The 14,331-nt window shown below is 53.0% G+C and overlaps 1 protein-coding gene across 5 annotated transcripts in view; it reads left to right on the top strand.

Annotated features, from left to right (window-relative positions):
• The first annotated feature begins 5,067 nt into the window (after positions 1 to 5,067).
• Positions 5,068 to 14,331, top strand: part of SKI (SKI proto-oncogene) — a 136,550-nt gene continuing 127,286 nt past the window's right edge. For all 5 annotated transcript variants that reach the window (XM_043992137.1, XM_043992136.1, XM_043992134.1 and 2 more), the window contains exon 1: positions 5,068 to 6,159. In XM_043992137.1, coding sequence (XP_043848072.1) covers positions 5,140 to 6,159 — 1,020 coding nt within the window. In that variant the 5' untranslated portion in view covers positions 5,068 to 5,139. The remainder of the gene's footprint in view (positions 6,160 to 14,331) is intronic.

Below are 14,331 nucleotides of genomic sequence, written 5' to 3'. Positions count from 1 at the left end.
CTCAGTCTGGGGCCGACAAAAGAGTTTGCATCTGTTTGTAGATAACACTGTGCTGACTACTTCAAGCCCCATAATACTGAATATCCCATTAAAATGGCCAATAAACATTTACAGGCTCTATCCGGCACCAGGCGCTGTCCCTGGCTTCTGAGAGCTTACAATCTAGCAGGGAGAAGACAATACACAAAAGAGGGTTGAAAGAGAGGGGATTGCCAGAGGGTCCTCCACCAACAAGGGGCAATGATGTGAGTTGAAATTAAGCTGAGGAGCCGCTGGGAAATGAAAAATCAACTGGAAAATTCTTTTTTTTGGCAGGGCAATGGGGGTTAAGTTACTTGCCCAGGGTCACACAGCTAGTAAGTGTCAAGTGTCTGAGGCCAGATTTGAACTCAGGTACTCCTGAATTCAGGGCCGGTGCTCTATCCACTGCGCCACCTAGCTGCCCCCTCAACTGGAAAATTCTGAGAGAGGTTCTGGGAGTTTAGTTCTCCACTATCCAGCCCTCCACTCAGAAGGGAGAGGCAATGCAGAGTACTGGGGAGATGTAGAGTATCAAAGCTGAATCACTCTTTACGATGATGAGATTTCAGGGGATGAAATCTTCAAAATTAAATGAAACCCACAAGTACTTAAAAGTATTTGAACTATCTACACAGGAAAAACCAAGTGGATGAAGAAGACCTATTGCCCAGACTATGATATACATTTGGATGTACAGCCCACAGAACTGGTACATCAGTACATATATTGTGGACAGATATTACCCACCAAAGGACAACGAACTGAGCCGAGATTTGAATAGGAAGGCAAGAGTAGGTTGGATGGCTTTTTGGACACTGCATTAGTCAGTCAATAAACATTAAGCGTCAGGCTTTTAGTGATCTCAGGCGGCTTTTACTGAAACAAAGATCCATTAAAAAACAACAACAGCCCACCAATATTCTTCCAGTGATCAGTAAGAAGTGTGACAGGCAAAAGAGGTGGGGGCTAGTCAGGCTGGGAGATAAAGGGGATAGCCAATAGACAGCCTCTGTGCTCCATTGGTATCCCAGCAATACCCACAGATCTAGAGGGAGGCCCCAGCAAGTGGAGAATGGGGATAAGGGGTGCACAGGACTAGAGGGCATGGATGGGTTTCCATTTGCATCTTTGGAAAAAGTACCCACAATAATGAGGTTACCGACCCTTTCCAAGGTTATCACAAGCCAAGGAGAGTAAATTGAACAAACCTCATTATACTCCCATTTAACAAATGAAGGAAATGAGGTTAAGTGGGAGTTGGTAGGTCTCCTGCTTATGGTCGCTCCCTAAAAATTAGAGTGTATAGAAGAGAGAAGAAGCAACAGTGGTGTAGTGAGAGGGCTGACCCCAAAGTCCTCTAACACATACTGAATCTGTGATCATGGGCTGGTCACCTAACCTCTGTGTCCCTGGGAACTTACTGAAACCCTAACATACAGAAAAGTCGTCCATCTCCATTGATGGAGGGAGTTTCCACACTCTCTATTAGTTTCCACAGATGAAATTATATTCGGTGAATTAATTCCAGCACTCCCCCACCCCCACCTCCCAAGAAAGATTTTATATTGGTACAATTGACAACTTTCCGAAGTCTATTCCTAGGTATTAACAAGCTTTTTTTTTTGGTGGGGTGGGGGTAATGAAGCTGAGATCCTGGAAAGTTTTTGCCTAAAGGCAGTTTGTTGCCTGGGTCCTCTCACCTTGGAGAGTGTGTATGTCAGTTACAGTGACCTTGAGCCAAAACCACGGATTTGGTATCTGAGGACCTGGGTTGGAACACCTTGAACAAGCTACTCCGTGATCTAGGTCTCAGTTTCTTTACCTGTAAAATGAGGGGATTAAACTAAATAGTCTATTCTACCTTGGATTTCTATGCTCCTTTATAGAGATCACATCCCACCCATCTAAAATCAAGCTCAGATTTGGGTGCCCCACCAAGCCCCTGGGAGAACCAGAGTAAGAGGACAGGGGCTTTGTCAAAGGCAGAGAGTCTGGGTTTTACAAAATAATTTTTTCTTGCCAGAAATCTTGAACAAGAAACGTTCTGTTCGTCTATCAAGGAAATTACAAGCCTGAGCAAATATTATGGTTGCGGTGCATTTATTTTTGATTAAAAAAATTATGCAAATTTGTTTGCAAATTGGGCGCAGCCCTCTTTCTGGCTGGCAGGCAGGGCTTCCCCCATGGCCCAGCGTGGTGGCCTGGCAGGCTGCCCTGTGGCCTGGCTCCCTGCTCTCCCCACCGCTGGTCCAGCCCAGCCCCCCATCTCTATTCCCACCCTTTCCCCCCTTCCTGTGGTCTGCTTCTGTTGAAGGCAGCCTGGACCAGGAGGGAGCAGATGGCAGAATTCTTTCTCACCTCTCCCTGGGTCCTGGGTTGGCACTGGGGCAGGGCCAGGGGACTAGGGAGTCTGGGGCAGGGATTCTTCTCAGCTGAGAATCCTTACATCTGCCACCCCCCCCAACCCTCACCTCATCCCCACCTCACCTTCAGTCCCTAGACCTTGTTGAGAGTTTGGAACCTTAGGGCACGGAGTGTCTGTTCTGTTTGTATCTAGTCTGTGCTTGTGTGCACCGTGAGGAACTGTGCTATTGTGAGCTTTCAGGTGAGTTGTGGCTTCTGGGGCTTGTGAGCTGTGTGGACTACACCCACTGAGGAATTGGATGTGGTGCTCCCTGAGCTGTGCTCTTGTGAGTTTCTCAGGTTGTGTACTTTGTTCCAGAGGACACCAGTAGACTCTGGGGTGAGAGATTGTGGTGCCTGTGACAGTGAGGTGTCTTCTTTGTGGGTTAAGTTCTTCTGGGATTGGAAAGCCCTCAGAGGAGTGGAGAAGGGTATGCCCTTGGAGGGTTGAGGGGACACAAGGAATCTTAGGGACTGTTGTCAGTTGTGTGTGCCACACTGTACCTTCCTAGAGTCCCCGATCTTCCTAGGACTTCGACAAGTACCCTGGCAGACTGGAGGTGTATCAGGGACTCCAAAGGTAGACACCTGTGAAGCAAGGTTGGAAGGCTGGAGGCCAAGTGCTCAATGTCACAGGAAGTGTTTATTCAATCCCAACCAGCAAACATTAGGTGCCTACTGTGTGCATGGGTCATACGTTGCGGACAGTGCTGGAATCCCTTGTTGTGGGCTTTCTGTGGGTGAGGGGTGTGTACATGAGGAGATGGAGGGGGTTGTGTTTTGTTTGATTTATTTCTCTATCCTGTGTTATGAACTGTGTTAAGGGCGGTTTATTCAGGCTTGCTCTCTGCTGTGGGTGGCGTTAGGTTTTGTGTTGGGGGTGGTGGGGATGGCGGCTGTGCGACCCAGCCTTGGCTCTGGGCTATGATAAGCTTGGGATTTCCCTCAGGTTGTGGGTAGCCAACTTTGCTCTGTGTTGCATTAAATTTTGTGTTGCAGGGCAAGTTGTATGCCTTGCTTTGCTTTGTGTTGCACGGAGTTATGTGTCCTGGGCCAGTCTGTCTCTTTCGTTTATGTTATATGGAGTTGTGTGCGTCTCCACGCTTTGTGTTGCACACAGTTGTGTCCCCTCGCTTTGTGTTGCACGCAGTTGTGTGTGTGTCGCCTCCAGGAGCCTTTTGCTCCTAGTCGTGTGTATGTGTGTGTGTACTACCCAAGCACTGCACACGCACGCGTGCGCGCGCGCACACACACACAAACACACACACACACACACACACACACACACACACACGCACACATCCACACAGCCCGCGGGCCCCCGCAGGCAGCCAGGCAGGCAGGCAGGAGGGCGGGCAGGCGGGCCGGCTGGCCGGCCGGAGCTGTTTTCTCCGGCTCCGCCCGCAGGCAGCAGCAGCGGCAGCAGCAGCAACAGCAGCAGCCCAGCAGCAGCACCCGGGGCTGGGCGAGGAGGGAGGGGGAAAGGGGGAGGGGGGAGGGGGGAGGCGGGAGGGAGGGGGAGCTTGAGCCGAGCCGGGCCAGGCGGGCGGGGAGACGGGGAGGGGGGGGGGGCGGCTGTTCCTGGAAGAGCCCAGCCTGGGGAGTTGGTCACATTCTTGGCCCCGATTCAATGACTGAGGCAGACACCAACAAACAGCGCGCGGGCGGGGGAGCAGGGGGCGGGGCGAGCGGCGCGCGGCGGCCGCGGCGGCGGCGGCGGCGGCGGCGGCGGCATGAGCTCAGCGCGAGGCGCTCTCTCAGTCCGAGCCGGAGCGCCGAGGCGAGAGGATGTGTGCTCTGCGCCCGCAGCCCCGCGCCGCTGCCGCCGCCGCCGCCGCCGCCTCCCGCTCGTCCTCCTTCGCCGCCAGCAGCCCCCGCAGCTCCGCCAGCAGCCCCTGCCTCAGCCGCCGCCGCAGCCCCGGCCACCGCCGCTCCAGCGCGGCGCACTGAGCCCTCCCGTCCGCCCGCCCGCCCGCCAGCCAGCCAGCCGGCGGCGCAGCCAGCCGGGAGCCGGAGCAGCGGGCGGCGGCCGCGAGGAGGCCCCGGGCGGTGCTGAGGCGGCCCGCGAGCGGCGGGGCCGGGGCCCGGACGCCCGAGCAGCGCGCCGGGCGCAGCTGCGAGCCGCCGGCGGAGGCGGCCAGGCCGGCGGGCCCCGCGCCCGCGCCCGCGCCGGAGATTCGCGCCTCGCGGCCCCGGCCCCGGCCCCGGCCCCGGCCCGGGCCCCCGCTGCGGCGGCCCCGGCGGCCCCGGCCCCTGCCCGCGCGCCCCCCTCCGCGAGCCCCGGCCCCGCGAGCCTTGGCGTTGGCGTTGGCGGCGCGCGCCGGGGCATGCCCCGCGCCTAGAGCCCGGGGGGCGCGCGGGGGGCGCGCGGGGGGCCCCGGCGGCGGCGGCGGCGGCGGGCGGGGCGCGGGGCGCGTGGATGTGGAGGTGGCGCCGGCCCCGGGCGCGCACCAGCGGCGGGACCCTTACCCCCTCCCCGCGGCAGCCTACCCCTACCGCCCGGGAGGGGGCGAGGGCGAAGCCGCCGGGGCCGTGATTTGCCAGCAGCCGCCGGGGCTCGTTCCCCGGGACCCCGGGGCCGGGGTGGGCCGGGGCCGGGGCCGCGGGCGCCGCCGGGGGGCTCGGGCCGGCGGCGGGGGCGGCGGGGGCGGCCGCGGCTTGGGCCGGGAGCGGGAGCGGGAGCGGGCGCGAGCCCCCGAGCCTCCGGAGCGCACCATGGAGACAGTGGGGCCCGGCCGCAGCAGCTTCCAGCCGCACCCGGGGCTGCAGAAGACCCTGGAGCAGTTCCACCTGAGCTCCATGAGCTCCCTGGGCGGTCCGGCCGCCTTCTCGGCGCGCTGGGCGCAGGAGATGTACAAGAAGGAGAGCGCTAAGGAGCCCGGCGCCGCGGCCCCGGGCGCCGAGCAGCAGCAGCCCCCGCAGCCGCCGCAGCCCCCGCAGCCGCTGCAGCCGCAGCAGCAGCAGCAGCAGCCCCCGCCGCCGCCCCCCGTGCTGCACCTGCCCCCCATCCAGCCGCCGCCGCCCGTCATGCCGGGCCCCTTCTTCATGCCCTCGGACCGCTCCACCGAGCGCTGCGAGACCATCCTGGAGGGCGAGACCATCTCGTGCTTCGTGGTGGGCGGCGAGAAGCGCCTGTGCCTGCCGCAGATCCTCAACTCGGTGCTGCGGGACTTCACGCTGCAGCAGATCAACTCGGTGTGCGACGAGCTGCACATCTACTGCTCGCGCTGCACAGCCGATCAGCTGGAGATCCTCAAAGTCATGGGCATCCTGCCCTTCTCGGCGCCCTCGTGCGGGCTCATCACCAAGACGGACGCCGAGCGCCTCTGCAACGCCCTGCTCTACGGCGGCGCCTACCCGCCGCACTGCAAGAAGGAGTTCGCCAGCGCGCTGGAGCTGGAGCTCACCGAGAAAAGCTTCCGAGTGTACCACGAGTGCTTCGGCAAGTGCAAGGGGCTGCTGGTGCCCGAGCTCTACGTGAACCCCAGCGCCGCCTGCATCCAGTGCCTGGACTGCCGTCTCATGTACCCCCCGCACAAGTTCGTGGTGCACTCGCACAAGGCCCTGGAGAACAGGACTTGCCACTGGGGCTTCGACTCGGCCAACTGGAGGGCCTACATCCTCCTGAGCCAGGATTACACTGGGAAGGAGGAGAAAGCCAGGCTGGGCCAGTGCCTGGACGACGTCAAGGAGAAGTTCGACTATGGCAACAAATACAAGAGGAAAGCACCCAGGGTTAGTGTCTGATTGTCGTCCCCCTCCCCCGGCCCCAGGCCGCGGTCGGAGCCCTCCTCCCCGCCCTTCTCCCCCCCCCCCACCTGCTGGGGAAACACTCCTCAGTGGTGAGTATAGTTTAGCTAGAAGCTTGGAAGGGGTTAGTCCGAATGTGAGTGGGTGCCCGTGCGGTGATGCTCCCAGCCGGGCAGCTGGGAAAAGTCCCACCCAGAACGTTTAAAAACCCCGTTAGGTCAGCTTGTCCTTTTCCTCGCTGTCTGGGGCCTCACGGTTCCTCAATCGGAGGGTTTTGATTTCAGGTCACTTTTAAGACTGTGCCCTTTCCCCGCAGTGATAGGACCCACGCAGGTCCAGAAAGAAGGTGGATCGCTCCAGTTATTAAATCCCCAGTCTTGGCCAGGAAACTCAGTTCTTCCCTGCCTTTCCTCTTCTCAAGCCACATTAGATACTCTCAGTATCTTCTGATCCCCCCTCCCCCAGTGGCGCCTCCCACCCCCCATTGGTGGTCAGTATGTTAAAATTCTACAGCCTTGTGTGGGTAAAATGCATAATGCATCAAATGTAAATGCTTTCCCAGGTTACTTAGCAATTGCAAAGATAAACAGTGGTAGGGAGAGAACCTTTCTGTAGACTTACAGAATTGAAAAAAAGCACCCAAACCCACAAACATTGAAAAATTCAAGTCAATCAGCTATTGTTAAATAAGGAGGTATGCAAAGTGGAAGAAACTCTCTCTCTCTCTCTCTCTCTCTCTCTATATATATATATATATATATGTGTGTGTGTGTGTGTGTGTGTGTGTGTGTGTGTGTGTGTGTGTGTGTGTGTGTGTGTACTTAGTGGTGCTCCACAGTGACTGACTTTTTTGCCTTAGACGGGTTTTAAAATATTAGATTTTGTGTAAGTGAATGTATGTTTGGGGTAAGGTGGCTATCCTATCTCTTCAGATAGCTGAGTCCCATGAATTGGGGGGGGCGGGGCTTCTTTCACTAAGCTCCCCATCTAGTCTTTCCTTTTGCAAGCTGGGGGGAAACTTGCAAGTAAGGCAGGTGTTGTGTCCAAGGTTGCATAGGAATCAGTGGCCAAGCCAGACTTGCAGACTCCTGACTCCAGTCATGGACTCTGTTAGTCTGCTGGGCCTGTCTGCCAGTCTGTGGATCCCAGCATTCCCTCCCCGTGTGGGGAGAGAGATCTGGTTGGCACCTGGCAGCGGTCCTAATCAGTGGGCACCAAAGCCATCGGCTCCAGGAGCTCCCGGGGTCCCATCAGAATGTCTGAATAACCCATGGGCCTGCCATTTGTTTTGAACTCAAAGTATTTCATTCCCTCCCTCCCCTTCTCTCTGAAATACAGAAAAGAGCGATCCTGAAAGGCCTTTGGACAATGCAGCTCTGTTGTTTGTCGAGGGCTGGAGTATTTGTGTGATCCTGCAGGAGTCTCGGGCTGGGGCAGATCTGGATGCCCATTAGACACTTAGACTATTCACTGAGATTCTCATTAACTTTTCAATGCACCCTTCAGGCTCCCTCCCCACCCCTCAAGTATTTGTAACTTTTCTTTTAAGGATCCAAGCTTATTAAATTGCACATAGAAAATGCTGCATTTGCGCTCAGCTATTCTTGGGAGGCCTAATTAATTCAGCTATTGCATCAAACTTTTTTTTTCCCTTCTAAATCTGTGAATAGATTCTCCACCCCAGTTTTGGCTCTGGGAGTTCCTTCAGTTTGAGTGTCAGAACCATTGTAGGAGGACCGCTGTAATGAGGCAAATTATCTCTTCTAGTTGGAGGTGGATGTGTTTTTAATGGTTTGTCTATCCTTGGCTAATCAGGCACTTACTCCAGTGGCAGGTTTCGATTGACCTGTGTGTGCGTGTCCCTGTGTTTGGGGAGGATGGCAGGGGAGGAGATGGGGTGCCGAAGAGAAGCATGCTGGGGAGAGGGAGAGGAGGGATTTCGGTGGGAAACCTGTTTTCGTGGAAGATGGTTTAGCTGAACCCCAAGATTGATGGTCACGTTCAGAAGGGGGATAAGTTTCAGAAATGGACTTGGTTGAGTGTGTTCATATGGCTGTACATAAATATTTTCTGCCTTGGTGGAGGTTTGGGTGTTGGGAGGTTGGAGCCAGCCCTCCCTTTTAAGCTTCCCTTTGCCCTTGGCTCTTCTCTCTTCTGAGAAGCCCCTGGAGATCCATGAGTTGGGTCTGTGTGTTGCAGTTTGGGGCTAATTCTAGCTGTATTCAAATGGGCTCCTTCCTGCTGGAGGCCAATAACCCTGAAATCAGATGCCCCTGGCATCTCAAAAGGAGGCTCTTTTGTGAGAAGAGGGTGTGGGAGATTTTTTGCATATTCGTCTCCATGTGGGTTCGTGTGTATGTTTGTGGTATCTCTTTTTTACTTGGTTTGGTTTGGTCTGGGACTGTGGTGCAGAGTTAGGGTCCCGAGCCGAACTCCCTTGGTAAAAGCCACACATTTCAGGAGGTTGGGGTTTGTGTAGCCCATACTTGGGTTTCACCCTACTGGGTGCCAGATAGACTTGCTAATTTCTTAGCTGCTAGTAAGCTGGCAAACAACATGCCCCTGCCTGCTCTCAGGATACGGGCACCCAGCTCTGAAGGGCCACATCAGGGAAACTGACTTTCCAATACAAAGGGGGGGGGGCCTTCCGAAAACTGCTGGAGGACCTTTTCCTGAGTCCCATCTCATTTGCTGATTCTGCAGCCTTTGCATTTCTCCCCTCCTAGGTTTTTCCTTGGCTCTTCACTTCTCCCCTGACTTCCTCTTGCACAAGATAAGTTTGCTTTTTCCCCTGGGTTGGGATCCTCGAAGGTGGGGGAAGGGAGCGCCTGGTGTGATGGGTAGAGGAGGTGAGGGCTGCCTTTAAAACCTCTTACACCACTAGTCACAGGAACCTCTCTGAGCCTCAGTTTCCTCCTCTGCAAAATGGAGATAGTAATGAATGCCTGTAGTATTTAACTTCCCAAGATTCTTGTGAATGAGATTCTATAGGTAAAGGTGAAAAGGAAAACAAAACAAAACAAAACACTGTATAAATAAATGGCAGCTTTGATTCTTTTCCCTCTCACCGTTTCCCAAACTCCTCTCTTCATCTTTGCCCAACCTCTCCTCTGTGTCCTCAGTTCTTGTAGGCCAAGGCCCTGCTCGGCTCTGCCCTGGTTTCCTCTGAATATTGATGTTTCTCTCTCTGCCCGCCCCTTTCCTCTCCCCCACCACATGCTTTTCCTCTCGCTGTGTCTGGGCACCACAGTTTGAATGGCGTCTTCAGGGTCCCACCCAGCTGGACTGCTTCTCACCCTGGCCCCCAGGCATCGTGAGCCATTTTGGTTTGAGGCTGCACCCTGATCGCAGACAGATTCCGTGGGAGCCCCAGGGAGCCCTCACCCTGGGCGCTGGGAGGGCATGGCAGCTGTCACTCCAAGCAAACCCAGTTGTCTTTTGTTGGCTTATTTTAGTAGAGTGTTAGACCTTTATCATCTTCCCTTCCTTTGGTGTTTTAGATATTTTTTAAAAAATTATTTTAAATCACTGAGAGGAAAAGAGAAGGAAACTATGTGCTGTTAGAACTTTCAGGGGTACTTTGCCATCAACCTGCCACTCAACAAACATTTATTAACCACCTACTAGGTGCCAGGTCTTACTCATTTCTTGGACATAGGAGCCAATCGAAAGTGCATTCGAGGCATTTCTTTGCTGGCCAGTGAGCCCAACCAGGGGCCATCTCAATAGAAAGCTGCTTCTGTCCCTCACCCCCACCCCTGCACCCTGGCCAAAGTGTGTTGCTGCCTGAGACCTGGACAGAAGTGGCTTTTGTCTGGTCCAGGGGGTGTGTGTGTGTGTGCGCGCGCGCTTTGAAACCCGTAAAGGGGACTTGTGAGAAGGTGGTGAGGCCCTGAAACGAAGAAGGAAAGGGCAGGGACCCCTTTTTAGCCAGTGGAGAAAGCTGGGGCTCCCGATGGTCAGCTGGTGCCTCAATTCACAACTCCCCAAACCATGCTTTGGAGATATTGAAAGGAAGTGAAATTCCTTCCATATTTGTCCAGAAGCAAATATCAGCAGATTTTTTATTTTTTCAGGGCTGGAAATTGAGTCACTGATCTTAATGTGGGATGCCTTCTCTGGTGGTTGTTAAAATGAAAAACGTGTAGGAGGTTGGAAAACCACAAACTTAGATGGCTCTTCTTTCCATCTTGGGAGCAGGTCCTTGATTTACCAGCCCCTGCAGCTCAATTGGCTTTCCAGGGCACCGGAGGCCCCTTGGGGAGAGGGTTGGAGTGGAATTCGGACTCCTACCTCCTTCCCTTTCTTCCCCTTGGAATGGCTCCTGCAACTGTAGGTTGGAAAGGGGAGAGAAGTAATTTTCTCTTCCTTCCTGTGTGTTCCTGTTCTGTAATTTCCCAAGTCATAGGTGGGGTGAGGAGGTTAATACTTAATGAGTGCAGAATGTTTGTGGGTGGGTTATGGGGGAGGGGGCCCCGATGATGCTGGTAGGGGTTTTATTTGTGGGCAGGAGGGAAGTCGGTCCCCTTTTCTTCCATTCCCCTCGTACCAGGATCGTCCCTTTGCTCTTGCTGAATTTGACTTTGGAGTTTTTAGCACACCAAGTGCTATCATTTAAAAAGGGAGACAGGTTTGCCCAGAGTGGAAATTCATGCTGCTGCCTTGGCCCAGTGCCTTTGAATCTGTCTCAGAAGCCCACTGGGTCCCTGACAATGTCACAGGGTGCTACCACTTTTCCGATGGTGACAGGGGGAGTTGTGTGTGGCCTGTATTTCCAACTTTGAGGTTTGGGCTATTTTCTCTCTTCCTATGGCAGGAATATATTGTCTGGTTGTTCAAGAGACAGGAAATAGTTATTGTCTCCTATGACTTCAGCATTCTTTGTAGCAGAAATATTTAGTAAAATTCGTGATGGTTTATTTTAACTGTGTGCACACCCTCCAGATGATTCCCCAAATTCTTAGAGAAAGTAGGTCAGAAAAAGGATTCCTTTTCAGGAGGCCCCCAAGGTAGAGGCCAGATATCAGAGTCCAAACACGGTCTTTTACACTAGTTTTGTGGTCGTGGGCAAATTCTGCTCCAGTTTCCTCATCTGTAAAATGGGTGTGATGATGCTGTCCATTATCTGCCTTTCAGTCGACTGGGAAGAAAGTGCTTCATAACTCCTCAAATACCATATTGTTGTGAATTATATAATGACTTCAGGCTGGTTATAAAATATCAGCAGTTAATAGAGTGAATTGATTTTAGGTGGGTGGCTCTGAATAAGGTTCATGAATATCCTTCTAAAGAGAAATTTGTGGGGAAAAAAAGAAGGGGTGTGTGTGTTTTATCCCACCTTTTTTGTATTTTGTTCAGATACTAACTTTGGGAGGGTGGTGGTGGAGGGGATTGGAAGTCTTCTTTTCACTTTAATATTTCCTTGGAAACCTCTCTTCTTGGGGGAGGTCAACATAAATAAGGGGGGGTAGTGAAGTGAGAAAGCTTGAAAAATGGAGACTTTGAAAATGTAGAAACTACAAGAGATTAGAAATTGAAGCTCCCCCTTCTTGAACCCCCATCCCACCACCACCTGCCTGATTCAGTCCTGTTCAGATTTTTTTAAGTGGAGCTACTTTAGGGGAAGGCCTTGCTAACTTGAGTTCGGCAGAAACTGCCCTTTGTTCTCTTAGATTCCTGAGAGCCAGTGGTTCACACAACTTGCTCTTCCCCTCCATTATAAGAGCACATGACTTGGAGACAAGAAATCAGGAGTCTGGCAGTAACTCTGCCATTTCCAACTTGTTCTGTACAGGTCATTTTATCTCTCTGGGCTTCGGGGGTCCTCATCTATGAAGTGGGTGTAATGCTGGTCCTATCCACCCATGGGTGTCCTGGGAATCTCATACGTTATATTGAGGTGAAGAAATTATTTTTGCAGAGCCACAGTATTTGGTTAGGTTTTTCTTTTTTTGCTAAGTGTGGTAGACTTATAAGGTCATTTCTTTTGTCCGCTCTGTTTCATATGTTTAAAAAATACTCTCTGTCATTTCTATAGCACTTTACATTTGGCTAGGCCCCTTTGATCATTCCCCCACTGGGCAGCTTTAAATAAAAAGGGCCTGGGGCCTGCAGGGAGGTGTGTGGGGGGGAAATGGGAACCTGAGAGGGAGAAACCTCCTGTCTCTGAGCTCTCGCTGGGTGAGAGATTTTCCTCTGCTGTGCTCTGGGCTTTCATTTGTTTTTTTGGATGCAAATTTTGGTTAACACTGAGCCCCCATGTAAATTGGCAGCGTTGAATTTTTATAGTAGCGATTGTTCCTTGGATTCTTATTTAAACTGGGCAGCCCCAAAGGCTGTGGATGGATGCCTTCCATACCAAAGCCACCCGGTTGTTGCTGTGAATTTGATTTGGCTGATGTTGTAATGGTAACTGATAGGAAAATCAATGCTAATGGGGCCTTCCCAAACTGCCGCTTCGCCTTTTCCGAAAAGGGTGGAGGGGTGGGACTCAAACGCTGTAATTGTGTTTTTAGTGGGGCAGCTTGGAGATGAGGAGGAAGGGAGCCCGTCCTGTGCTAAGCCTCTGGTCTTGCTGCTCCATGCCCTCATCCATCGGCCCGCCCGGCTGCCCAGGGCAGCCTGGACAGACAGATTCGCCATCTGTCTCCCCTTGTGAGGCCGTTGCCCTTGAAGGGGAGTGGCCCTCTGGGGTTTCTGTCGCCTTGGCTTGTGGTCTCTGAGCTATCCTGGGTGGAAGCTGATGGCCCTGGGGCCTGCTTCCACCTCTGTCCTTTGGTTCTTGTTAACTTTTCTCTGTCAATGATACCGCTTTGAAGAATAAGGTCATTCACTTCGACTGCTACTTGGTTTCTCAACCTTTTCACCAGCCGGTTTGTGTAATGTCTGTCTGAGATGTTGAGTAAGGGCATTGAAACAGCAGACAGGATATCCAGTGTAAGGAAGTCTGGGTTAAGTATAACTCAGGCAGGGGCTGCTGGCCTTCCAGCTCCCTCCCAGACCACTGGCTTCACAAGCTGGAGAGAGGCACCTCTCGGGAGCCTTTTGGGGATCTTCTTTTCCCCTCCAGGATTCCCCAAGCAGAGCAACTTTAGAATGGGGGAGAAGGGATGAGGAGGAGGAGCTGGGACTGGGGCTGGGACTGGGACTGGGACTGGGCCTGGCTGCTGCTGCTGCTGCTGCTGCTGTCGCTGCTGTCTGCTGGGGCTGTCTATCTCTCCCTCCAGGAGGTGTCTGATCATCAGGCCCTGCCTGCAGATTACTGGCCTCTCTGTGCACTGAGGCTATTTCACAAGCAGCAATATTGTCTCTTTCTAGGGATTACGCAAGTTCAGGGAGGATTTCTCCACTGGAGGAATTATGCAAGTTTCAACTGAAATGCTTTTCAAAAGATTTTCTTTGTTTTGAGTGAGAATACTGAGGTTGGGCTGACTGTCATCTTTAATTTGACTGTTACCCAGAGCTGAGGGGAAACGGGAAATCTTGAATAGTCTTTGCTTCCTGGAGCAAATCTGACTTGGCCCAGGGACCACTGGCCGACAGCTCTACTCTTGCAACAGAGAATGGCCATCCACTCTGAGGAATCAATAGCTCCTCGGCAGTAGCTGGAACTTGAGGGAGCATGATGGTGGCCTCTGAGACCCCTCTCTAGATGTCTGTGATTACAGACGGGGAAACTGAGGATCATTGGCCAGACTAGGGATTGCCCTCCCCCAGGCTGGCCAGGAGAGCTGCCTCTTCACTTCTCACTGATTTTAATGAGCACCTTGTTTATATCTGACTCGGTGACCTTATGTTTTTGTCTTTAGAAGTGACACAGTCCAACTCCACTAACCTGGGGAAAGAAGTGATTTTGTGAACAATGCAGACTTGGGGTTTTCCACAGGAGGACTTCGATGTGATTGATTTTTAAGGACAATTCTTTTTGACTAATCCTTACTTGCTGTTTTAAAATGTTTCTCTCCCTAATTTATGGAGCTGCTGTTATAGGAAAATGGCCGGTAGTTTGGAGGTAACTTTGTTTCTGTACAAATTCCAAACAATTAATATGAATCAGTGAGAGATACTTTTTGACATTGTTTTTCCCTGAATGGAGGACCCAGCTCTGCAATTGTTCAGGCTCCTAGGGGTGGGATCCAGAGTCTGTCTTCTGACTTC

This window comes from Dromiciops gliroides, chromosome 3 (assembly GCF_019393635.1).
Source record: "Dromiciops gliroides isolate mDroGli1 chromosome 3, mDroGli1.pri, whole genome shotgun sequence".
In the NCBI taxonomy this organism is placed as follows: domain Eukaryota; kingdom Metazoa; phylum Chordata; class Mammalia; order Microbiotheria; family Microbiotheriidae; genus Dromiciops; species Dromiciops gliroides.
Note: the sequence above shows the minus strand (reverse complement) of the source record. Positions and strands in the feature narration are given on the sequence as shown.